This window comes from Arachis stenosperma, chromosome 3, assembly GCF_014773155.1.
Source record: "Arachis stenosperma cultivar V10309 chromosome 3, arast.V10309.gnm1.PFL2, whole genome shotgun sequence".
Lineage (NCBI taxonomy): Eukaryota > Viridiplantae > Streptophyta > Magnoliopsida > Fabales > Fabaceae > Arachis > Arachis stenosperma.
This window is the reverse complement of record NC_080379.1, coordinates 9,716,981-9,743,477: the sequence shown is the minus strand read 5'-3', so window position 1 is coordinate 9,743,477 and position 26,497 is coordinate 9,716,981. Positions and strand designations below refer to the sequence as shown.

The window sequence follows — 26,497 nt, the reverse complement described above, 5'->3', positions numbered from 1 at the left end:
CTTCAAGGAATGGAAAATACATTCAAGCCCCTGACCCCTGAAAAAACGTGGACATTTATGTCCTTCTGTTGAATTCAGTCATTTGCATTGGACGGAAAATGATGAGCTGGCAGAGGTGGCGCTGAAGTGGCCGTAACGGAGGCTAGGTGGCATGGAGCATTTCGTAACAGGACATATAAGTCCCTGGAGACAAAAACGACGCCGTTTTTGTAACCTCCCCCAATCTTTTAAGTTTCTCTACCCTTTTATTCTTCCTTCGTCCTTTTTCCCTTCCATTCTTCTTCCTCGGCCCCTGCCTCCATCACCGCCGCACAGTCGCGCCTCCGTCAGCCACCATCAACGCCAGCGACCTCTTCCTTCCTCTCTTTTGAGCGATCCTCAATCTCATACCCATTAATGGATGCTTCCTAATCAGGACAACCTTTCTGGATAATGGATCTTCGAGGCTACAAACATCAAAATAATCAGGATAATCGGCCAAAAGAGTCTTCACATAATCATGAGGAAGACCCAGATCCCATTTTAGCTTCTCAATTACATAAAGTGGCAATTTTCCCATACCAGCAAGCATCAGAAGCCTTGCAATCCTATGAACAATGTCTACATGGTTAATGAGACATTTGTGGATATCCATTTCTTCTTTGTGTAGGCATAAAGCATGAGGTGTGAGTTTAACATGTGGAGGGAAGCCACGATCCGGTTGGAATTGCATGAAAATACAATGATACTTGTCTATAAATTTGGTGGTTGTCATGAAAAGGTTGAGGGGTTCTTTCAACAGAGAAGCATTGTATAAGGAAAGAGATTTGGAAGTAGATAAAACTATTTCATTCTTGAAGGAAATGGCCTGTTTAAAATCTTTCTCTTTAAGGATTGCATTCAACTATATTGACCAAAGGACAAAACGTCCAGCACAAACTTTTGTGCCATTCAACTATGTTCTATTTTAATAGAATGCTATTAAAATAACCTACTCAAACTTTTGTCAATTGTGTTCAATTAAACCCTAATTTACTCAAATTGTGTAAACATAACCTACAGAAGAATTCTCAAATTATAGAAAAATTGCAACAGGTGAAGGGAGTGGACCAAGTCAAGCTGTAAGGGTCATATGTGTAGTTGAAATATTTAGACTCAATTTGGATAAATAACTTAAATAAGTTCTTTTGGAAAAAGAGTTTAAAAGATAAGGACTTTTATTAATAACAGCTTATAAATAAGTTATTTTGTATTTGGATTTTTAGTTATAAAAGTACTTGTTTTAAAGTTGTAGTGTTTTGATAAATAACTCAAAAAATAAATTTTTTTTTTACAGAAGAGAATGAATATTAAAATAACAATAATAACAAATATTTTTCAATATTAAATGTTGATTTTACATAACATAATCACTAATATTGTGTATGATATGGTAGGTGAAAATAAAAAATAAATATAAAATGTGTGTCAATGTATATTTTGCTGCTGTTTTTTATTTTTTTTACTCCTATTAGAACTCTCTTCTCCTTTATTGAGGTCAAGAACTTGCTATAATTAACTATAAAAATAATAGCAAGCTATAAAATCACATATAAAAAAAATAAAATTAAAACTGAAATTTCACACCACAGTTAAATACAAATTTAATAATAAAAAATAGAGTGATAAAATGATAAAAAAAATACTTAGAAGGAATATATGCAGTCAGATGTAATATTGTCTGAAAATAAAAATGGTGGTAGAGGATCAATACTTCCATCAGATAAATCATTACGTGAAAATGGTGAGGTTTGGAACATTGCGGAAGAATGATGGTGGAATGATGGTAGAAGGTCAGTGTTTCTAGCAGACCTTGAGTGAAAATGGTGGTGAAGGGTCAGTATTTTTCACAGAGTCAAAAAGGAAAGTAGATTTTTTTGTTTTGAAATTAAATTTTTTTAAAAAAGTGGTAGCATGACTTATCGAGAAGTAGAGAAGTCATATATTTCTACTTCTTCAAAAAGTTATAAATTAACTTTTCGAGAAGTTAAAAGTTTTTTTTAAAATGGTGTCAAACACACAAATTGTGACTTTTCATAATCCAGAAGTAAAAAAAAGTAGCTTCTACTACTTCCCAAACAGGCTCTTAGTATGACAGTTAGCAACATCACAACATCTCCTTTCCAATGCAGCAAACAAAACTTTTCTGAAATTCGGCAGCATCTCAGTAGTAAATAGTACATTTTCCAAAGTCAAACAAACAATGAATTCAACAGTCAATTATAGGTAGAGAGTGTAGATCAAATAATCAAGTCTCACCGAATCAAAATTGAAGTTCAATATGCATTAAGAACTCAGCATCACTAAACAAGAACAAAAACAAGTAACATGAACCATAATCAAGTATAGTGAAAACCAAGTAGCACAATCAACATAAGTACAACATAATGGCTTGAAATACAACACAGAGAACAAAAGCACCAGATTCAAGCAACAATTCTCATCGAGTTCAACAATTATATCAAAAGTAAGCTACACGAAACTTAACAAAAGTGCATCATTGAATCAAAGGAATTAACTCATTTTAAAATAGAGATGTGGCATCAGACAGCAAAATAAGCACATAAGAGTTCATTGTTAACCAAAACAGGCAATGAGAATTTACACAGCAGCAGTGTAAAACATCAGTCTCAGCAATTTTCATTAACCAACCCTAATCCTAACAACTCAAGAACAATTGAACAAACTAAATATAATGAACTACAAACAGTGATTGCACAGACAGCAGCATTAAGCAAGTAAGACCTAATCTACTATCCACGCCAGATTTTCTAACAACCTAATGTAACTAACTAATCTAACCAAATTGAAATTAGCTAAACAAAACTAACTAAATAATATTAATTAACTAATTGCAATAATAGGGTGAATTAAACAGAGAGAAAGAAGACCTGGGAAGCACACAGTGGTGCGTCGGTAGAGAGGCGGCGGCGCAGCGGCAGTGGGTCGCCGAGAAGGTTGTCGCGGACGAACGGTGGGTGGAAGGAGGGTGAGAAGAGAGAGACTAATGGGAGTAAGGGAGTGAGAAAGGGAAAAAGACGCGAAAAGAGAGGAAGGAGGAGGTCGTCGGCGTTGATGGTGGCTGACGGAGGCGCCGCTGTGCGGCGGTAATGGAGGCAGGGGCCAAGGAAGAAGAATGGAAGGGAAAAATGACGAAGGAAGAAGAAAAGGCAGATAAATTCGAAACAGGATTGGGAGAGGTTACAAAAACGGCGTCGTTTTTGTCTCCAGGGACTTATATGTCCTGTTACGAAATGCTCCATGCCACCTGACCTCCGTTATGGCCACCTCAGCGCCACCTCTGCCAGCTCATCCTTTTCCGTCCAGTGCAAACAGCTGAATTTAACAGAAGGACATAAATGTCCACGTTTTTCAGGGGTCAGGGCTTGAATGTATTTTCTATTCTTTGAGGACGAAAATGTCCGCGAAAAAAAGATCAAGGACGAAAATATTCGCAAAAAAAAGGTCAGAAACGAAAATGTCCTTTACTCTAAAATTTATTATTTTTGGTCATTATTTTTAACTATTAATTTAATTTTTTTAATCTAATAATTCAACAATATACTTTTAACTTATATTTTTAAACATTGATAACTAATTAATGAATAAAAATAATAAATTTCAATAATCTTCTAATATTTCCTTCTATTAGACAGATATAGGTTGTATACTTGTACTTTTAATGTAGGTTGCGAAAAGTAATGTTACACGTTGTTTTTCGGAGTTCTACATAGGTTTTCAAAAAATAAATCAGTTAATATATTTATAAATTACTCTAGTAATCTATTTTGGTAAATTAAACATTAAAAAATATTTAAAAAATAATTTTTAATAAATGAATTCTCAAAAAATTTAAATATTTGACAAAAATAATCAAACAGTTAAGTAACTTCGTTTATGTGATTGTATTTGTCAAATATTTAGATTTTTAGAATATTTTATAAAATTTTAATTTTAATATATTTATAATATAAAATAATTATATAATTATATTTATTATTTTAATTTTTAAATAATTATTTATTAATTAATAAAATAATTATTTTAAATAATATAATATTATATAATTAAATATATATATAAAAATATATATATATATATATAAAATTACAATAATGATATATTAAAATTAAATTTTATTTTATAGTTGTTATCTTTTACTTATTTTATAAGTATTTAAACTTTTTTTTCATGTAATTTTGGTAATTTAATCAGATAAAATTAGACCAAGATATTAGGCAAGAAGGCGGCGAGGTACTGCGCCGTCCTTTGCTTGTAATATTTAAATCGCGATTTGTGGCCACACGCAAGCCGGAATGGTTAGAATTTAAATAATGGTAATGGCAATTGAAAGAGATTTTTCTCCTAACCACACCACACACTGCAATGGTTGAATTTTCAAATTTAGGTTGAGTTTGTTTTTAAAAAAAAGATACGACAGACAACGTATTAAGAATTTATTTGGGAAGCTTTTAACAGTAATTTTTTTAAATTTTTATTTATAAAAAATAATAATATTAATATTTGGTATAATTTTTAAAATTATATTGTAATTTTTTAAAAAATTATTTAAAAATTTATAGAAAAATAAAAAAATAACTTTTTTTATAATATTATTATTTTTTATCATATTTTTATAAAATAAATATTTTAAAATTAAAAATTCAAACACAAAAAATTTATTTATAAATTATTTTTTATTTAAGTTATTTTTTTTAAAAGAAGTTTAATTAAGTTGTTTATTCAAATTGGCCTAAAAATAGTATATAAAAAAATATAAAATTTTATGTTTTTTTTATTCTATTTGGTGATAAATTAAAATAAATTATAAAAAATTAATTTATTTTTATTTTTTATTAAAAAATTAAAAAAAATAATAAAAATATAATTATAAAAAATAAAAAATAAAAAATAAAAAATAAATTGTGTTTTTTATTAGTGTTTTTGTATCTTTTCTATCAGAATGAACACAAAATATATTAATTCAGTATCTTTGAACACAATATTTCTATCCATATCTTATCGGTCAAACACGATTTTGTATCTTTATATCTTTATCTCAGTGTTCCATTTTTGTAATGACAGTGTGTAATTTACTAATTTTAACTTTTATTGTAATAAAACAAATAATTTTAATACACTCTAAATATAAAATAATTTTATATATATTTAATTAATATTATATCACTCAAAATAAATATTTTTTATTTTTTATATTTGATTATGTAAATTATTATTTAAAAAACGAATACAATTAAATTATTGCATAAATTTATATTATCAGAATTAAAATTAAATTCTTAAAAAAATAATGAAAATATGTGTTGTGCTCCCTGAGCTAAATAGGAAACGAAATTACGAAAGGTTGCCACAGCGTCGCTATTGCTGCTGGTCCATCCACACAACCCACGCGCACTTTTCTTCACGTTTGTTCACGGCTACTCTGCACGTGCCTCAAGAATTCGCACGTGTTCTAGCTTATTAGAAAAAATAAAGGAATTTAATTAATGATAAAACAAAAGTCTAAAACGTTGTTAATCAATCAAGAGTATTTAACCATTTTGATATTAAAAAAATTTCGCACCAGATACTTTAATCTTCAACTAAAATTAATTACTTATTTGGTTTTTAACAACTTTTTCAGTTATTTAGATTATTTGTTCCGTCAACTTTAATAGAAGATAAAATAGTCTCTGGCAACTTTAATAAGGGACAAAATAGTTCCTGATCCCTCTATTAAAAAACGATCTCTCTCAATTTCTATCATATCTCGTATAATTTTAACAATCTAACACTGTAATTTCAAACTACACAATGCACATTCTGCAACTTCAATGCTCACAAGGAAAAAAATCATCAACTTGTTTTCAATTAATTCATACTCAGAAAACTAATGAATATGTCTCTCAAGTACTTGTCGTCTTCGATGGATCCCATGAATATAGACAACAAGTCTGATTTGTTAAAAACCTGTCGTCGTCATCATCTCCCTCCTCCTCTGCCCTATCATCTCCATGGCCACATTGTCCACCACTCCAATCGCTTCCTTCAGCTTCTTCACCAAACTAATGTTCAGTAATCGCTTCAGTTTCCATATGAGCGGCGACAACAACATTGCTCGTTGTACTGATAGCTTGGATGTGAAGTCGAAGTTGTCTACCAGCTTGAACTTCGAGAGAGAGAAGGAATGAAACACTTGGGGTTCATTCCAAATGAGAATTTGCATATGATGTCGAAGGATAATCTTCTCCTAGTGTCCTAATGTCCAACAATCTATATTGCTTGCCGGAGAGTGGAGAAAGGCATGCCTTTAGGGTAGTTGTGGAACTTGGTCTTGAAGATGTGGTAAACGTTGTCGGAGTTGAAAGTGATGCTGTTATCGAGGACGTGGAAGTAGATGCTTCTAGTGGGTGAACTGCAGAGGAGGTGGGTGTACCAGTCACAGAGATTTAAGAAGTATGTGGTCTATGACATGTTGAAGTAGATACGACACGCGTGATAGTTACACAATGGATTGATTTTGGAGTTGAAGAGGAGGAAGGAAAAGATGGAAAAGAAAACTGTGAAGGTGAAGAAGAAGAGTATGAATGTTAGGGTTATCCGATATATGATGGAAATTGGGGGATAATAGTGTCGTTTCCGAACAAAAGGGTCAGTGATCATTTTGTCCCCTGTTAGAGTTGCTAGGGACCATTTTTTCTTTTGTTAGAGTTGACGAGACAAAGGACCTAAGGTAGCGTTTAAAAGAGAGGCAAAGACTAAGAAACTGAGACTGAGAGACAGATACTGAGAGATAAACACTGAAAGAAATTTTAGTATTGTGTTGATGTAAAGTGAGAAACAGAGACTAAAATAAGAATGAAGTTCTAATTTAATTTGCACAAAAGATAAAGTTAAAATTAATTAATTGAAATGAGGGTATTTTAGGTATAAAATATTATTAAAGTTTTAATTTTTGTCTCTAAAAATGTCACTCTCATGTATTTTTACTTTTTGATAATACTAAAATACTAAAATTTTTAAAAATAAAAACTGAAATTTTAACACTAATTTTTAGACTAATAAACATAATATTAAATTTCAATTTTCGTTCTAATATTTTAAAATAAATACTACCTAAATGACTAATAAAATTAATTATTAAAGACAAATTAAATAATTAATTTTAATTAAAAACTAAAATACCTGATTCGAAATTCTTTAGAAATCGAAACGGATAAAATACTCGTCCATCAAAAATAAAAATCACTTGGGAAGACCGTGTAGAATCTACAAATCTTAAAATGAAAATAAGTATAGGGCTTCTCAAGCTCTCATACTCGCATTGATTAAATGATTATCTTATTATCGTGGGGCTTAATTAGAAGAAGAAATAGACTTTCACTTTTAATCATGTGTCAACTAACACTGGTTCTATTTTTTTGTTTTAGCGTGATTTTTTTTAAAAAATTGAGTTACCTCGTTAAAGTGTTTATAAATTGTGATCCATAGGTCACTTGTGAATTGATAGATATTATTTTGTTGAAAAAAGAAAAGTTTTATTGAAGCGTTGAATGTGTTTTTTGGGTTTGGTTTTTTATATTATTCCCAATTTGATAGACTAAAAATTAATCTGTCACTGTATGAAACTTAATTTAAGCGTTATATATGTTTATTGGTTCTAATTTTTGTCTTTTGCAAAATAAATTCTAATTTTTTAATTTTTAAATTTATATTTTTAATTTAATTCTCATTCTCAATTTGTAACTCTTTATTATTGAATTTTTTAATAAATAATTTTAATATTTTATTTAAGAATATAAATAATTTAAATATAATTTATATTTTTTATTCTATTATTTATTTTGTTTACGGTATAAATAAATTAACTATACATGTATTTCGTTTATATTATAAATGAGATAAGACATATATATGTGAATGTATCACGGGTGCACACGTGTTAAGTAGCAGCTTATTTCGTTTACACGGTAAACAAAATAAGTATATAATTAATTTATTTATACTATAAACGAGATATGTTCAAACGATGTTTATATATAGAACTCATTTACAACATATTTGTAGTGTCATTTTCAAAGTTTTTTTCCTTCTCTTCTTCTTTTTAAACATTTTTCTTAAGATATTTGAGGTATTTAGACATTATGGCACGTTCAGATATACATAAAAATTATATCAACCGGCTGAATGTGATATAGTGTATTATTGGAGCGATGGATTCTGAGATTAGCATTGTTATTTTGTTCTTTTGATAGAAAAGCATACGGTTATAATCAGGATAGTTTGATTGGTTTTATTTTGTAATATATATGAGTATATTAGATGTTGTGTTACGAACATATAAGTTAGGGTAGTTGCTAATTTAGTTTTTATTAGTTGTTAATATCTATTTTAGTAATGTGTGTTATTGAATATTAGTTAAAATTTTTGTTAAATGAATATGTTAAATGTTTTATTTAGAAATTTTAGTTGTTAAATATTTTATTTAGAAATGTTTTATTTTAATAACCATTGTTACATTTGAATTAATTGTTTAATAAATTTTAAGTTAAAGTATATTTTTTGTTTTTAAAATTTGGCAAAAAATTTAAAAATACCCTGAAGTTTTATTTTGTTTTAACTTTGTCCCAAAAGTTTTCAATTTACATCAAATAAACCCTGAATGGCTAAATTTTTAAAAAATTTAAGACCAATCTAATAATAATGCATGAAAATTATGTTTAATTTACTTGTATTGATGGGTTGTTCTTATGAAATTGTAGTTGAATCGGTCTTAAATTTTTTGAAAAATTAGCCGCCAGGGATATATTTGATGCAAATCAAAAACTTCTGGTACAAAATTGAAACAAAATAAAACTTAAGAGTATTTTTAAAATATTTGTCAAACTTCAAGGACAAAAAATATAATTTATCCTAAATTTTATTTTAATATATATGCTGAAAATTAAGTTTAATAATTTTATAAAAAAATTAAATTATGATATTTGAAATAATTGTCTATTACATTCTAATTTTATTTATTTTGTATTTTATATTTTTTATTTTATTTTTAAATATGACATTTATTAATTTATAATTTACTGTGAATAGAGGTCTCAACTCCTATTTTTGAGATGAATTAGCCACACTCTTATACCACTAAACACCATTTACCCTTATTTAAGGGGAACTGATTTTGGAGACATGGACAATTCATAAACTTTGTTTGTTTACAATAATTGATTTCTGCATTTGTTGAGCGTTAACGTCCAGAGACTCAAACTTTTCACCTGTCTTGAAGTGAGTGCACTATTATCCTGTAAGATGTTGCGTACCACCTTAGATTATGCACTAATAAAAAATCAGTGGGTGGCTAGTTGAGGAATTTTCAGACATGATACCAACACCTGACGTGGGAGTGGGTAGAGGAGTTACTGAGTTAGGCCTCTTCATACTCAAGGGGAGTAAAGAAAGGAGTCGTTTTCTATCAACCTGACGTGGCTTAGGGAGCGAGTACATCATATGCTAGCTGGTACAGATCTAGCCACTCTTTGTCAGTATACGAGGTGCTATATCCTGCTACTGATCAGGGGTTACCTAATGCAAATAAGTCAAAAAATTAGGTTCATATCAGGTGGCTTCTCTTGTTAGATGACTTTGATAGGTGCCATAGTTTGTCTTGGAGATCCGCCATGCTGGCATGAACATATTACTTGTTGTGCTTTGCAACACATCGATCCACTACAGATATTGTTGGTTATGGGACATGCATAAGATATTGAATTGTTATACCTCCCGGGGTCTTAGGTACAAAATCCTTATCATCCCTAGTCGAACTACTTTCATTGCTATTCGCGATGTATTCTTTATCCGACTCCTCAATATTCACGTCCATGTAGCCACTAGACTAGCACAGTGGAGAGGGGGTGATGCAATAGGTGGGTCATCTTGGACAAAATTCGAATGTCCAAAATCATTACCGCCTACATCATCAACCTCTGCAAAAAGATCCATCACTTGTTGGGCCATGATTCTTCTGTGGACATTAAATATTAGGCGCACATGCTCATCGCCATCGACCTAAAAAATACGAAAACAAAATACTATATTTTCCATTAGTGCTAACAACATATACCCAACAGTTCTAACCTCCTTTGTCCCATTAACACTCATGCTCGTCAATATTAAGCTCTTTAACTCAAATAGAAAACTTAAATGACGAGTGCACAATAGATAGGATTATCACACTCAAATACAACTCCATCATCATTGTTTCTCATGTGACAATTAGGATATACACTCATAAAAATATATTCACCACTAGATATTTTTACTAAACTTATTGAAAGAATCGAGAAGAAGAACGAAGAAGGAGTGAATTGTGAGGAAGATTAATACTTCCAAATCTTTTTTCTAGCTGGTTTAAATTTGTCGTATTATATCTTATTTATAGTATAAACGTTTTAATTATAATTATATTTCATTTATAGTGTAAACGAGATATGTTGAGTGCGTCGTCTCTCACGTGTCACTGTGAACTTGTTTTATTTGTTAAAAATGTGTTGTGTAAACAAGATAAATAATATCACACAAAAACATAAATTGTGTCTAAATTATCTATATCCGTAAATAAAATATTTAAATTATTAAAAAAAATCCTTTATCATTGCTGTCACTATTATTTCAATTCCTAACTCTTTATTAATATTATCCAAATCTTTTCTCATATAATTCTCCTTTTCGACTACTCCATCGCCATCACTGTTATCACCACTACTGTGATTTTCTCTTGACTAACATCAATAAAAACATAATTGAATGACTAAACCAGTGGCATAGCCTTTCGAGACTAGGCGAATTGGCAGTTCACCTACTCTTAAATGAACTAATTCCTAAGTTCAAAAAAAAAAAAAAGAAGTGCATCCAAATAAATAGTGTCATCTTAATTTTTCTTTTGAAAATAAAGATTTTTTTATTTTATTTAAGAGAAAATTTATGACAATATAATAGCTTGATTTAATCCATATATTATAGGAATTTTATTCGATAAAGTGTGAAAATGAAAAAAAAAAAAGATTAAAAGAAAATGTTGTAAATAGGAAGGAAAATAGAAGGTATTAATTATGCATTAATGTCTCACAATTTCAAATTTTGGGAATCAAAATAATTTATGCGGGTATAATTTGGGCTAAAGAATTTTAATATGAAATAAAGATGTGTGTTTTTGTTGGAAATATAGATTTTCGATATATATATACAGATGGGTGGATATTACAGAGGTGCAGGCACAACACACAGGTAACGTGCTGACTCAGCACACACTAACGTGTTGGACACTTGTCCGAATCAAATGCAACATGCACTATCCGTGTGTTGACACGTGGCGCACATCCATTCAAAACGCATCATGCGTGATTCACACGTGGCAACCTGGCAAGCAACACGCATCCTGCGTGTTGTACACGTGGCAGACGCTGGTTGGATGACGTTGCAACACGTAACCTACGAGGTGAATCTTCTGCCTATAAAAACCAAAACTCGTAGAGAGGTATTTTTCTCCAGGATTGGTGCAGTAGAGGGCACTGCAAATATAGCGATTTACCACAACGGTGAAGTTATACGAAATACATATGAGGGGGTGAGCTTTGCCTGTGAGAATTCATTTTTGTTTGTAGTTCCATGCACTATAAGGGTGATGGCTATGCCGGTTGTGATGTGATCTATGATGAGATTGATGGTTGTGATGGCACTACTGATGGCTGTGATGTGATCTGCGATGAGACTGATGGTTGTGATGCTGCGACTGATGGCTGTGATGCGAGCTGTGATGGCTCGACTGCCCATGACCTGAGTTGTCGTGCTGAGATAGTTGTGGGCAATGATAAAGAAATGGCTGAAATACTGCATAAGGCTGTGCTGGCTACTAGGGGGATGCTAGAGTGGCTGCTGCGGTGGATGCTGAGGAATGACATCCGACAGCCTCAGGTACATCCTGTATGATCCAATGTACCAATTCTGATAATCAGAAGACGGGGGTAAAGTTGACAATTGGTTGCAGATCCCGATCTCGCATACGACTGTTGCGGTGGTTCTCCCATTGTTGTATTCATTCGTCATGTATCCCGCGCCAGTCATGGGACTGTACTCCCCGAAGAGTATATCAATGTGTGTCACTTGTATGGCTTGTGCTGCTAGAGGGGAGATTGTGCATATTCGTATTGGCGAACCACTTGATCCGCCGGAAGTCATTCGACACACTCGAATGACACCAATGGCCCTACCGTGTCACAGACATCAAGGTGTGCGTGTAGTTCGGCATGTATGATGATGCTGACATACGACCTCCAGACAAACTACAAAATATTGCGAGGGCCATTACATTATTAATAATACCGTAAATTATAATAGAAAACCTCAAAACCCATACTCACCTCTTCCATAAAGTCAATTGCGTGCCTAATAGACGCCATGCTCGTAGACATCCATGTGTTGGGTCCGTGGATGATGACTCCATCTGCAACACAGAACATTATTTATAGAGTTTAAATTACATATTGCCAGTAAAATATAATTAACATACAAGTGAAATTCTAATAAATTATTTATTGTTAGCTGCGTGCCACCGGTATATCAGCTTACACAAGCTGCTGCTGGGGAATGGGCGCAAGTCACAACATATGCTCCCATGCCCAAATAAACAACAAATAAAGTGGGCCATCCATTTCCTTACAATCGTACCGTGATCCATGACACAATGACCTGTAAAGGTGCGAGACACAAGCTAACCTCCAACTGTAATTGCCGATCTAATCAAAATTCTGGAGCAGTGGTAGATACTTCGCGTGGGCATATGCCATTGACTTATCCGCGAAGAGGGTGGTACCCAGCAGACAGAAGATGTGACACCTAACATAACGCTTAACAGACTCCGATGTGTCTAAAAGTCGTGTGTCTCTAATATGGCGAACCCATGAAAGTTTTATGTAGCTTTTGGAGGAACTGCTCATGGGTTCGCTGTCGAATATCGCGAGGCTTTGGATGACCAAGAAGTCGTGACTGCTATCGGTCCAACCGGTCACAACCTCTCCATCGATCGGTGGGCCGAATATGTGTAATACATCCTCCAATGTCACTATAACCTCATCTATTGGCATTACAAACGTATGCGTCTTCGACCGCTACCTTTCCACAAGAGCAGATAGCATCGCAAAATGCCCTCTAATCACTCCAACTCTCAAAAGCTGGTACAATCCAGTGGTTCGTAAGGCTTGGTCAACCGTCGAATGCCATGTCTCTGGCTGGTTAAGCTTACGGGACAGAAGATTCCTATTAGCCTGATAAAGTTCAACCACAAAATAAATTAATTTAATAAATAGCAAAAAGAATAAATTAATAATAGAAAATAAAATAAATAATCATTACAAAAATTCAAATTTCTTATTATTCATATTCATATTTTTTATTAATTTCTTTAATAAAATCATTTAGACAAATTATTCAAATAAATAATGACAAACTACTAAACTAATGTTAATTAACTAAATACTAACAAATTAACTAAAAATAATAAACTTACATAGTTAGGAGTCGATAATATGATCTTCTGCAGACGTATAATCACGTACTATTTTAGATGTTCTAGTCTTACTTTCAACTCCAAAATTAACTAATCACTCCTAACACAATAAATAAAATAAAATAAAAAAAAAAAGTTGCTGCTGAGGACTGTGGCTTGATAAGATGAGAGTATACGGTGATAGTGAAGGAGGGAACAAAAATGAAATGAAGCCAAGCCCCACTCCACCTCCGCTTTTATACACTGGAACCAAACTAAACCGTAAATGACACCTGTTCGCGAAGCAAAGCTTGCCTCTTGTATAGAGACAGCAGTCAACACGTTACTTGCATGCTGCTGCATGGCCGACACGTGATGGAAGGACGTTACCACGCATCCTGCGTGTTGCTTGGATGGTGCACGTGGCTTTCGCGTATTTGGAGTCACTGATCAATGTACTTTGAGAACATGCGGAGAATCTCTGCAAAGAGTATCAGGGATGCTGCATGTTGCTTTGCAACTGCCACGTGGCGGATCTCTGTTGGAATCTATGATAAAGTTACCTCGAAAATTTGCGCAAAATCTCTGCTACGTTAACACGGAATCTGCATGTTGCCTGGGAATATGATACGTGGCGAATTTCTGCTGAAAATCTCTAATAAAACTGTTTTTATTTTATGAAAAAGCTAACACAAAACCTGCATATTGAGTAGTATTTTTGGCACCTCTACATTTCTGTAAAATATTCTAAACACCAATATTTAAGTAATACACTACTTTTTTTTTTCCATATCTAAAATAATTTCTATATAATTTAAGATTAATTTAATTTACACCTACAAAAATAATGGTATAATACGCCCAATTAATCACGTTAGTATTTTATTAACAAAACTAATACAAAAAATATTATATGCTTGTTTGAGTATTATTAAATTAATAGAATTTTTTTAATATAATTTTTTTTTATTTTTTAATTTTTTATAAATTTTTAATAATAAAAAATATATTAAAAAATTAAAAAATATTTTAAAAAATTATAATTAAAATTTTTTAAAATATATTTTTTTAAAAAATATATTTTTATATAATAAATAAACAAAAAATATTTTTATATTATTATACTTAAATATAATTAATAAATAAAAAATTTATATAAAATATTTAAATATAAAATTATTTTTATTCTTTTAAAAGATTTTTTAAAAAATAACTCAAAAAATATTATTTCTTAAAAATTCATCCAAGAGATCCTTAATATAATACCTTAATCATTTTTCAATTTTGCATTTAATTATATTTATTGTCAATTTTATTTTGCAGCATGCGGAAAAATAATTTTAGGGAAGAGTGAAAGGAAATTCGTGTGGAAAAAAAAAACACAGAAGAATTTTAGAGACACGAGAGAGAGCGAGAGCTCCGTTAGATTATATAAATTGACAAATTGATTAAATTCTCATTTGATAAAAACTCATCTCTGAGATTTTTGTTTTCTTTTTTTCACCGCTTCAGATCGCAGAGGGAGGGGGAAAAAAAGAAAAGGGAAGAAAACAATTTATGAACTGATTGCTAATTTATCAATTACTATAAAAATTGGAACGAGAATTCTAATCGGATCGTGTGTTTTTAAGTTTTTCTGTATCTGCACTTTGAATTCGTGCATTTTTGGTTGGTCGGTGTTGTCGTCACAGAAAGCTAGAAACTCTTATTTTTTTGCAAATTGAAGAAGAAAGAGAGGGGAGAGGTTTTTGGTGGCTTCAAAACGGCGTCGTTTAAAGGCACTTTACGCTTTGATTGCCGCAACGCCAATGGCTGAACGCCCCGGACTCTTTTGCAATGTGTTTGGAAGCAAGACGCTTGTGATTATCTGAATCCATTCCTATTTAGGGTAACATGTTATATTAATTATTCAGATTTGTTCATATTTATATATATCCATTTTGTTTTTCTTTTCTTCGTTCATATCTGTAGTTATGTGGGAAGTTGTTTTGTTAAGTTTGGTACTTGTTAGTTGTTATTATAGGGTGAGCTGATTCAGTGTCTTGGAGTTAGGGTTGATTACAGGACTTTTTTTGAAATTTTCGCCTGCATGTTTTATTGGTTAGTTTAATAGACTTAGCGTTTATATGTGGTTATGCAAATTTGCAATAGTTGAATATGTTATTTGGTTCTCAGAGAAAGAATTTATGGATTAGTGCTTGCAAGGTGTTTGCTCTTATGTTTGCAAGAATTAGGATGGATGATAGTTGTTAATGTAGTTTGGGATCACCTTCTAGATGATAATTGTTAATGTAGTTTGGAATTCACAATCTGTTCTCTTTTTAGCTCAAATATGTATAGTGGCAACTGCATTTGGAACACACTGTAGTTTGATAATTTTGTCTTGATTCCTTCTTTTATTATTTATGACAATGTTAGAAGTTAGATGCTTTGATTTTAATGAATGCTAAGTTTCATCAGGAATAATTAACTTCAATGCTTCTGAAATTTTTTTTAATCATTTATAATCTCTTTCCCATTTATGATTTATCCATTATCAGTTACCATATTATTCTTGATTATGTTATTATCTCCCTAGAGGTTAAGCAATGAACATTAAAATCAACAACCAACCAGCTTTCATCTCTACTACTTTGTAAGGCTTGTCACTTAATATTTAATTTATGATTGAAGTCAAGGACCTAAGGTCGAACTAAAACTATAGATAAATAAAGGTGAAGGGTATGATATACATTGATGATCTCATTTGTCGTTTGATGGAACTTTAGCCTTGTAGAAAGAATTAGTGAGAGCTATTTTTGATTAGCGAAGTCTGAATCAATGATCAACTTCCTTTAACATTGGTTTTAACACATCAGGTACTACAAGAATTGGGGGAAAAAAAAGTCTGTCAAACATTCTATGATCCAGAACGCTGATATGGAACTTGAATCAGGGACTTGTAATATTTGCTCAGCTCCTTGTTCATCTTGCATGCATCTTAATCGAGCTCTAACTGGAACAAAGGCTGAAGAATGCTCTGATGAAAATTGTCGATCAGGGGAACCCAGTCAGTTTTCTATGGATGTGAGTGATCTATCTTCTCATAGGAGTACAGCTTGTGAAAGATTGAAGCATGCTGTCAGTGAAACCAGTAACTTGCTTAGTGTTAATTCTGGTCATGAATCTCTGTCTGAAAATGCTGAAACCACACAAACTTTATCAGAGAAGTATCACGATGCCAAGTGTTTAGAAGGACCTGATGACAGCTCTTCGTGTATCAGTAGAAACAGTAATGCTAATTTAGTTAGTGATAGCCATCAAAGAGATGCAGACAAAATAAATATTTCTTGTAGTTCATCCTCAGTTAGTCACTTAGGAGTAGAAGGATCTACAAGTGGGCCATCTGTTTATATATCAGGCTTGTGTGAGATACCCTCTTCTAAAGATGCAGATATGCCAGAGAATTCATCAGAATGCTGTGTTGGAAATGTTGAGTCATCGCCAACCAAGGAGATAATCACTGCTAATTTTTCAGGTGAAAAATTACTTGCAAATAACAAAGGCCTTGTTAATGGCACTACTAGCAAGTTTTCGGCAAAAGTATATCCAAAGTCAGAAGCAGATAGTGACAATGGTGTTGGTGATGTGAAAGACGAAGATCGTAAAGTTCCAGCCCATGATGGACTGCACGAGAAGCAGGGGGAGCTTGTTAAATCACCCGTGAAGCCCGAAGCTCAATCTGGAGATGTGAGCGATGACTCAGATGTTGAGCATGATGTGGGTACATTTCCTTTTACTGTTCTTATACTTTTCTTTGAAACTAAACTTGATAAAGATGAAAATGTGAGGAGTGGATTGTACTGGTTTGAATTTTTCAATGATTCTGTTGTGGTATAGGGAAATGATTTGCAAATGCTATTTACTCAGCTTATAATCATTCAAGAACTTCCGTATTCCTTTACTCAAACTTCCATTTCTCTTGCAAAAAAAGTTTATGTTGCTTATGACAAGGAAAAGCATTTTCATGATTTTATTAACTGGAAAATAGGTAAAGGTATGTGACATCTGTGGAGATGCTGGTCGCGAGGAGCTACTTGCAATATGTAGTAGATGCAGTGATGGTGCAGAGCACACGTGAGCATATGAACCTTCCATACACAATCCTAGTTTCTATTAGATTACCATATATTCTCATTGACTGAAATGACTTATAATTCTTATTTCTGTGAATCAGCTATTGCATGCGAGAAATGCTCGAAAAGGTCCCAGAAGGTGACTGGTTATGTGAAGAATGCAAGTATGCTGAGGAGACTGAAAAACATCGGCTGGGTAAGAGTGAAGTTTCACATATGGTAGTACATGGGAAAAACAGGATAATGTTCAAATTTCAGACCCTTTATTCTTTATCCTGCTTCACACACATTTCTTTTTCATGCTGAATTTGCTTCCGTTTAGGGCACCATATCGAGCACCACATATATTGCTGTGTGTTAGCATATCTGTGAATTTTTTTTCAAACACAGATTTCTGCTTTCATTTATTTATTTATTGGTTGCAGATGTTGAAGAGAAAAAGGTCCATAAAGTTTGTTCAACTGCGCAAATATCTGGTAAAAGGCCTTCCGAGGGTGAAGAATTGGCAAAGGCAGGGAAAAGGCAAGCTCTTGAATCAAGTAAAGGGTCACCAAAGGGGTCAAGCCCCAAGAAAATATTTCCACTGTCGCGAGAGTCTTCGTTCAAGAGCATTGATAAAGGAAAGTTGAAGTCTGATCATCAGACCTCCATTTGTAACCACTCCAATGGCAATGACATAGAACTTGCTCGTTCTCTATCTGCTGGTCCTCGGAGTCAAACAGCTAAGAGTATGGATCTATTTTACATTTGTGAACACCTTTCTACCTTCCTAAGATATTTTTTTGTTTATATATGTAGCTGTGGATTCTTGTTTAGGTACATTGTTAAAGTCAAATTCATTCAACAACATCAATTCCAAGCCCAGAGTCAAACTTGTTGATGAAGTCCCGCAAAAGAAGAAAGGGGCTGGTGAACATACCTCTAAGAATATTGAAATGCCGGGACGAATGATAAGCAAATCTAGTTCATTGAAATCCTCAAATTTGGGCCATTCATGTGCCACTGAATCAAAAGTCAAAATGGTTACTTCCAAACCTGGAACTACTGCAGATCAAAAAGGATCAAAACTAGCAAAAGAATCAGGTGCCTCTGATAGGAAATTTTTCTCTAGGGTTGATCGGCCTGTTGTTTGTTCAACCATGGCTAGTTCTGCTCTTCTGACATCTAAGAGTGATCAGAAGCTTACCCCTCGTAGCGAAACTGCTAAACCTTCAACAATTAACAACAATCACGAATTTAAGGTCAACCAAGATGGGAGATCAAATTCATTATTGAAGTCTAAGAATAATACAAGCCGTAAGTGTTTGGACCCTCTAGTTAGTTCAGTTGTGGTCCTGATGGGAAACATATTTTTCCTGTTATGTTACTTTTATTTTTTAACATGATGTTTTTACATGCCAATTAGCTGTCTAGGTATTTTTGTTTCAGTTTAGGAACAGCATTGCTTATGAAATTGTCTTATTTTAGTTTCAATGGATCATCTTTTGGTTCATCTTGTCATTTTGTGCTTAGAACTAAGTTGAACTATGAAATCTGCAAAGATTTCCTCTTATTCGATTCCTTAAATTTCAGAGAGAACATCAACCAGTGGTGATGAAACTCAATTAGATGGGCTGCCTCAATCAAGAGAGATAACAAATCAGGTTGATAAAACCAAAGGTAGTTCTGGTGATTGTGTAAGGTCTGGTCTTACTAATGCTTCTGAAAGCCCATTCTGTCACAAATGTAAGGATTTAGGCCATGCTACAGAATGTTGCATGGTTGATAAACAGGAATTTGGCCTGGAAGGATCAGCCACTGGCCCAAACAGTTCAAAAGACAAAACACATAAAGATAATAGACTGAAAGCTGCAATCCAGGCAGCTTTACTTAGAAGGCCCAAAATATGCAAGAGGAAAGAAGTGCCTGACCAAACTGAGAAGTTTCTTACATCAGCCATAGACATGAAGTCCGAAGTCACTTCTCAAGATAAGGCGTTTGTTATTGACACTCCAAAGAATATTGTTTCTACTGAAGAAACAAAAGTGAGGCAGGATATCCTTCAGAATCCTACATTTGAAACTTCGTCTTCCAATGATTCGAAGCAACATAGCTTTTGTCCAGCTGATTTTGGATCACAACCTAGAAAGTTAGAATCTGTTGGTCCTACTCCTGGAAATCCTGTAGTTAGAGACTTTCGCAATCAAGCTTTGGCTGTCTCAAGTGTTCTTCCAAAGATATCAGTCTTTCCAGAATATGAATACATTTGGCAGTGTGTAACATTTCGTGATAAGCTAGTTTCTCTTTATTCTTTATTGCCCTTGTTTTGTTCATGTTATAATGTTTAACTTTGAAGTAAGATCTACAAGCTTTGTTTTTCATGCAGAGGTGTCTTTCGAATGCATAGAAGCGGAAAGCCGCCTGACTTATGTACTGGTATTCAAGCGCATTTATCCACATGTGCTTCCCCTAAGGTTCTTGAGGTAGTGAACAAGATTCTTCCTGAGGTTTCCCTCAATGAAATTTCTCGCTTGAGCACGTGGCCTACACAATTTCATCAAGGCGGGGCAAAGGAAGATAATATTGCACTTTACTTTTTTGCTAAAGACATTGAAAGGCAAGGATATGAATATCATTTTTTTTATTGACAGAAAGCTGCCAAATAAAAAGTTGAAAACACGTTTCTCTGATTTTCTGTCTAGTAATTATCTACTTTTTTTAATAATTTTCTCATGCAGTTACGAGAGACACTACAAGGGTCTACTGGATCACATGATTAGAAATGATTTAGCGCTTAAAGGAATTTTTGATGGTGTTGAACTTCTTATATTCCCCTCCAATCAGCTTCCTGAAAATTCTCAGCGTATGGATTTTTAATCGTTCCTTGTGAGAACCACTAATAGTTTATATCACAACATAAGAAAATTAATTGTTTTAATTTCATTTTTATCTGCAGGTTGGAATATGTTGTTTTACTTATGGGGTGTATTTAGAGGGCAGAGGAGGAATAATTCTGATTCTGCAAAAAAGATTTGTAGTCCCAGTTTGAATGCGTTGCCAGTTCAGAAGGGTTCTCTGACTGCTGTGATGACTTTGTCTGAAACCCACTGTTCACCAATGCGGATGGATGAACAACCAATTGCTTGTGGTAAAACCTGCAGTGAAGTTCTCTCATCCACTTCCATGGACCAAGGCGATACTATTTTAAGTGGGGATTTTGATATTAAAGAAACTATTTTTGACCAGGCACGTTTGGGTCCACAAGTAAACTTACGGAGGCAAGATAGTAGAATCAACGCGGAATCTGCATCAAAGAATCCGACAAGCAGTGAACAATTGTGCCAACAAATGCACTCTCCAGGTTCACCTCCGGTAATACTTCTACTCTTCAATGCTTAATTTGATATACTTAAAATTTTCTTTGTCAATGCTGTGATGTCAGTGATTTATAATAGTTTAAAATTTCAAATTTTATTTTGATTTCATAGATTATGGAATATGTAGAGTGGTTGGTTTGATGTTCTTGCTTTGTGCAGAAAGATGGACAGCACAGAATCCCCACACCTCCTGAAGCAATGGGAACGCATGTAAGTAGCAGGATTTTGGAAACAAAAATTGATTTTGATATTTCAGTCAAGGAGAACTCTCTGTCTTCTGGGATTCCTTCTGCTGGCAAACAAGAGATAGATGCTGCAAGCAATACCTCAAAGAATCAAATTTCAGAAAGAACTAACAATGATGAAGATCAGCGAAGGCCTAAAAGGAAACTGATAGAAGAAGATCTCAATGTTAACATGGAGGCAACCTTTCAAGAAGACCCGACTATAAGAGGCACCAATTGTGAGCAAACCAATGATAAAAGAGTTGAGCATATAGATGTTTCAGATGCAGTTTTGAAGGCTTCCGCAGATAGTTATCAGAAATTGGAAGATGGAGAAACTTCCAGCAAGAAGCTCAAGTCAGGTTTCGGTGAAATTTATGCAAGTTGCAGTTCAGGTCGTAGGGAATCTTTCAATGGCAGTTTTACAGCCCCGGCAAACCATCCCGGTACCTTATCTTCAGTTGAGGGTAGAGGATGCAAAGAAGCTTGCTTAGATAAAGTCATTCATGAGGACCTTGGAACTATGGAAAGAACCTTCTTTCCTGTCGGTTTGCATCAGAAAAATGACTCACGCTTGATGCTTAATGGCATGCCAGTGGAGGGGCCATGTGATTATGAGGGTCAATTTCAAGTTGGGATTCCAAACCTAGAGCTTGCTTTGGGGGGCGAAACAAAACCACAGCCACCGCCAGCACCGCCACTACCACCACGTAAGGGTATGTTCCCTTTTCTTGTCGGGGATGGTGACAAGAAAAATAACCAGGAAAAGCCACCTGAAGTAGTGGCGGATGAGAAAGAGGGTGATGACAGTGTTGCTGCATCTCTTTCCCTGTCTCTATCATTCCCATCTTCAAATAAGGAACCTGTCAAACCAGCTCCAAAAGCTGAACATTCGCCTGATGGGCATCATGTGAATACTTCGTTTCTCCTTTTTGGGAGATACACAGACAAATAAAATCTACCTAGTATATCTTTAATCTTGTACATTATCGCCTTCGATAAAAGCTATAGCCTATCATGTAGGGACCCTTATCCACCTTCATGAGCCCCCTTTAGAGTCAATAAGGGTTTTTTGGTTTCTTCCTTAGTTAAATACTTGCTTTTGGTGTTATATTTTTTGTTACAGATCAAATAGTTACGGCTGTTTGTATATAGAGAGAATTCCGGCCGACATAATTCAGAAATGTTACTAGGAACTTGCGGATGATACTATTTTTTTTTATCACAGGGTTTCCTTTGTTCCTGGCTTCTTTATTAGTCTTTTCTATTGTTATAATTGAGAAAGACGGACGGATAAATGTATAGAAAGATTTTGGCGCCGAAAAAAATTTTTAAAAAGATAAATATTATATTAGTTTTACAAAAATATTAGAAAATAAAACACTGTTTTAAAACCTTGAGTGTATAATTGTATATCATGTTCAATTATTTTTATTAAAATAATACAATTTTTTTAAGTTTTCATTTATCTTAACAATCCTTTAAAGATTATTTTTGTCAGCTTCCATACTTATATGATTTGCTCATTTGGTTATGTAACTTGTAATAGATTAGCCAAAGCGTTAATACTTAACAGGCAATTACCCCTTTGCTTGGTTAATCCTCCCCAAAGTTATTTTAGAATATGATAAAGTTACCAATAGTTACTTGCATCCCTTGGTCTTTACTAGTAGTAGAATTTCTTATTTAAAAAGTCTCAGATCATCATCAGCTAAAGACCAATTGTTTTAGGCAACATGCCAAAATTACTCGGCAGCAAAGTACAACGCCGTGCTTTGCTGCACTATTTAAATTGGGGGTCTCTCTCTCGGTGCAGTTTATAATGTATGATTTGAACTTTTGATTGAAATCCATAAATAATTAGTAACTTAGTACCAAATACTAACTATAGAAACACAATAGCATGACAGGTTGGCGATGGAAACTTGAAAGGGAGAGGCAGACAATTTACAATTGATAAAGGCGGATCAACCTATAAATTTATAATAATGATGGCGGACTAACCGACGAAGACCAAACTTGTCCATTTTCTAACTGCTACTACCAACCTTAAACTTGTTTATAAGTTCCTGCATTTCTTTATTTCATAAATAGAAATAATTTTTACACAATAAAGAGCCATAACAAAATTTTTTACCAAAAGTTTGTTTTTATTTAAGATTTATTTTAGAAAGAAAAAACACTCAAAATTTACAATGGAAATTATTTTGATATGATAAGACGTAAGAGTAATCACTATACATGTCCTTTCTTAAAAAACCAATTATCAATTAGCTAATAAAATAATTAGTAGATAAAAATTAAGTAAAGAAAAAATAAAATTCTAAAAACGGATAAGATAAAATATTGAAAATAAGATATAATATATAGAAATATCAAATTTTATATTTTTGTATTCTATTTGTTGATAATTAAAGTAAATTATAAAAATTTAATTTATTTTTATTTTTTTCATTCAAAATTTAAAAAAATATAATAATAAAAAATTAAAAAAATAATAAAAATAAAAAATAAATTATGTTCCTTTATTAAAGTTTTTGTGTCCTTTCTCTAACAATAGACGCAAAATACACTAATTGTGATAATATCTCTGTCCATATTTGATCCGTAAAATACGATTTTGTGTCTTATTAACTAACTACTACTTCTCAAAGCTTATTAGCTCAGTAGCTTAGCATCTGAGAATAAAAAACCAGCGGCAGCAATAAGCTTCTCTTTTTCTCTCATTTTGTCCGAGTGTTATGGCATTGACTGCTTCTTTTGCGCCATTCTCCATTCCAGGTTCTTTCTTCTCACTTTCGATCCTTTCACTTTCGGTTCGTTTTTAATCTCACTTCCTTCATTTTCAATGGTTTTGCTGAACCTGCATTGCTAAGATCTATGCGTTTCTCTATCTACGATTGATCCGTAAATGAACTTGAATTCAACGGTTTTGCAGACTCGAAACATTTTTAGGTTTCTAGAAGCATCGAATGAATTTCTTTTCTCTATATCTTTCTACTTGATGTGTGATTCTTTGCTTTGGGAATGGTGAATAGGAGGTGGCCATGTCAAGGCATCTCAGGAGCTATGTTTAACAAAGCGTAATTGTTCTGGGCTTGGATCTGGGCCTGGACTCGGGCCTGGGCCTAAGCTCACTGCTCAGAGAAGATCACACTCCGCTGTCAGCAGGAATCGCAGGTCATCTATTTGTGCAGAATACCGGTATGCCGTATTGCAATTCTTTTAAGCAGTTAGATTCGTAAGACTCATTGTTATTTATACACGTATCTTAATATGAAAATTTTTAGATATTGTGGAGCTACTCCGTATTCCTGTACGGAGTGATTGATAGTAGCCGATTTTGTAGTGTTCATGTAGCATGATTGAAAAAGCAATAATAAAATTAAGTTTCCTGCTAATACGGATAGAATAAATTATACTGAACTACCTTTAGAGCTTTGATGAAATTCGCTGTCCTCGCACTCGATTTTCGATAATACACATTGAATTGAAAACTCTGAAATATAATTAATATTACACTTGATACTCTTGTATTTTGTAAGATGTGATGCTAGATATTCTGCTCAACATGATACTATCATCTTCTAATGAGAAGGTTAAGATAGATTGGAGTAGACCAGATATAAAGTCATGTTAAACTTCACTGAACTGCAAAGGAAGGGGAAGCATGTGTAGTTTAGTTTCTTATCATTGGGAGGTGTATGAACCTACTCGATACTTGTCACCACCGACAACATTGTTAAGGAAATTCAGCGTTTCCTTTTAATTTATTGTTCTAGCTTAGCTTTTGAATGCTAGGGCCTAGGAGGCTAAGTAGTGTTGAAATTCATTCCTGGCACTTGTGTTTTAGTTATTTCTTGCCTTTGAAGAATATGTATAGAGTCATTGTTCTTTTCATTTGTTGCCTCCCTTGTGTTCTGTTACAGAGAAGGGGGAGGTGGAGGTGTGGATTTTCTTGCCGGATTTCTTACGGGAGGTGCAATTCTTGGGACTGCAGCTTATATCTTTGCCCCCCAGGTGATTGCTTCCCCTAAATTTCAAATGTATTGTGTCTAGCAAGTGTGTGATCTATGAGCTTGGTTTATGTTATTCAAATGAACCCAGAAAAGATGTAGAGGAAGACGGCTTAACTATAGGTAGATGTCTACATTTGAAAATATTATATCCTCGATATCTTTGATATTTAATTATTTTTAATTGGGCAACTGTGATGTATGTCTTTGAAAGCACGGTATTGAAAATTTTCGATTTCCAAATCACTATGCTTGGTAATACCATATACGTTTCTCTTACAAAACCTTAGATGGTTCAGTTTGTGCTGTTCATGCTTCTTGTAGCATTTATTTTCTTTTCTAGTTTTCTAGCTATAATAAGGGCCATCTTTGTATCCTTGGTGATACTGTTGCATAAATGTTATTTTTACTCAAATTTTTCTCGTAGCCAAAAGATGCATGAACACATCTCCTAACCCTAAGTGACTCATCACAACACACCTTTAACTCTTTCTTACTTTTCCCCCCTTCCCTTGTTTCTCAGTGAGTGCATGCATCAGCACTCTTGTAACATGTATTTTATTGTTCCTATTTCTAGCTTCTAATGATGCCCGAGTCTGGAAGTCTTCATGGTTTTGTGTAATGCAGATCAGAAGATCTCTACTAAATGAGAACGAATATGGGTTTCGCAAGGCAAAAAGACCAATGTATTATGACGGAAGATTAGAGGTAACTTGGCTTGCTTCACATTACAGTTTTACATTCAACTCTTCTGTGCCTGTATATGCCGCTAGAATATCATGTTTTTGTTGTAAGTGTTATGCTGTTCCTGGAAACAGAGGACCAGGCAAACATTGAACAGAAAGATAACCCTTGTTGCTGGACTTATATTGTCAAATTCTGAATTGCGAACATCATATAAGTGAAGTTCTTTTTTGTGTGTGGATAATTGATTCCTATCTCAACCATTATTAGATTATTACATTGTTTGGACTGGATAATAAAACACAACACAAATACTTACATATATATACATACATACCTACATATATATATTATATGTATTAAAGACTCAAGATTATGAAGGAAACTGTTTAGCAATTGACTCAGAGATTATCCGTTTAAACTATTTTTAGTCTCACTGTTGCATCTCTTCCTTAATATTAAAGGGGAAATTATTAAAGTCAGTCAATTTTACATAGTATTGGAACTCATAAGATAAACGATCCCTCTGTAATTTCCTTTCCTCCATATA

At 33.3% G+C, this 26,497-nt stretch overlaps 3 protein-coding genes across 4 annotated transcripts; 2 read left to right on the top strand and 1 right to left on the bottom strand.

The window, feature by feature from the left end:
- Positions 1-301: 301 nt before the first annotated feature.
- On the bottom strand, positions 302-6,244 carry LOC130965473 (protein WHAT'S THIS FACTOR 9, mitochondrial-like). The gene is made up of 2 exons (XM_057890232.1): positions 5,989-6,244; positions 302-864 (listed from the first exon to the last, which is right to left on the bottom strand). The coding sequence occupies exons 1-2, from the start codon at positions 6,242-6,244 to the stop codon at positions 302-304; spliced, it is 819 nt and encodes a 272-aa protein (XP_057746215.1).
- An 8,706-nt stretch (positions 6,245-14,950) lies between these two features.
- LOC130968330 (uncharacterized) lies at positions 14,951-22,490 on the top strand. Of its 2 annotated transcripts, none has more exons than XM_057893534.1 (11): positions 14,951-15,440; positions 16,411-17,311; positions 17,583-17,668; positions 17,769-17,863; positions 18,093-18,395; positions 18,484-18,963; positions 19,240-19,918; positions 20,033-20,263; positions 20,385-20,509; positions 20,603-21,018; positions 21,187-21,477. In XM_057893534.1, exons 2-11 carry the CDS (start codon positions 16,454-16,456, stop codon positions 21,235-21,237), a joined length of 3,324 nt encoding a protein of 1,107 aa, XP_057749517.1. In that variant the 5' UTR covers positions 14,951-15,440; positions 16,411-16,453; the 3' UTR covers positions 21,238-21,477. The 2 variants fall into 2 exon arrangements, with proteins under 2 accessions (XP_057749517.1, XP_057749516.1); XM_057893533.1 differs by having other exon boundaries at positions 14,953-15,440; positions 21,183-22,490.
- Positions 22,491-23,819: 1,329 nt separating this feature from the next.
- Positions 23,820-26,168, top strand: LOC130965472 (uncharacterized). Its single transcript, XM_057890231.1, has 5 exons — positions 23,820-24,028; positions 24,286-24,451; positions 25,177-25,267; positions 25,891-25,971; positions 26,082-26,168. Exons 1-5 carry the CDS (start codon positions 23,989-23,991, stop codon positions 26,166-26,168), a joined length of 465 nt encoding a protein of 154 aa, XP_057746214.1. The 5' UTR covers positions 23,820-23,988.
- Positions 26,169-26,497: the final 329 nt, after the last annotated feature.

Excerpts from the sequence above, each read along its gene's own strand:
- LOC130965473 (XM_057890232.1), bottom strand. The coding sequence starts at position 6,244 with ATGCAAATTCTCATTTGGAATGAACCCCAAGTGTTTCATTCCTTCTCT. Across the intron at positions 865-5,988 it reads GGAGATGATGACGACGACAG|AGAAAGATTTTAAACAGGCC; the intron begins GTTTTTAACAAA and ends CAATCCTTAAAG.
- LOC130965472 (XM_057890231.1), top strand. The coding sequence starts at position 23,989 with ATGGCATTGACTGCTTCTTTTGCGCCATTCTCCATTCCAG. Across the intron at positions 24,029-24,285 it reads TGCGCCATTCTCCATTCCAG|GAGGTGGCCATGTCAAGGCA; the intron begins GTTCTTTCTTCT and ends AATGGTGAATAG. Across the intron at positions 25,268-25,890 it reads CTTATATCTTTGCCCCCCAG|ATCAGAAGATCTCTACTAAA; the intron begins GTGATTGCTTCC and ends TGTGTAATGCAG.
- LOC130968330 (XM_057893533.1), top strand. The coding sequence starts at position 16,454 with ATGATCCAGAACGCTGATATGGAACTTGAATCAGGGACTTGTAATATT. Across the intron at positions 17,669-17,768 it reads AGTGATGGTGCAGAGCACAC|CTATTGCATGCGAGAAATGC; the intron begins GTGAGCATATGA and ends TCTGTGAATCAG. Across the intron at positions 20,264-20,384 it reads TTTGCTAAAGACATTGAAAG|TTACGAGAGACACTACAAGG; the intron begins GCAAGGATATGA and ends TTTCTCATGCAG.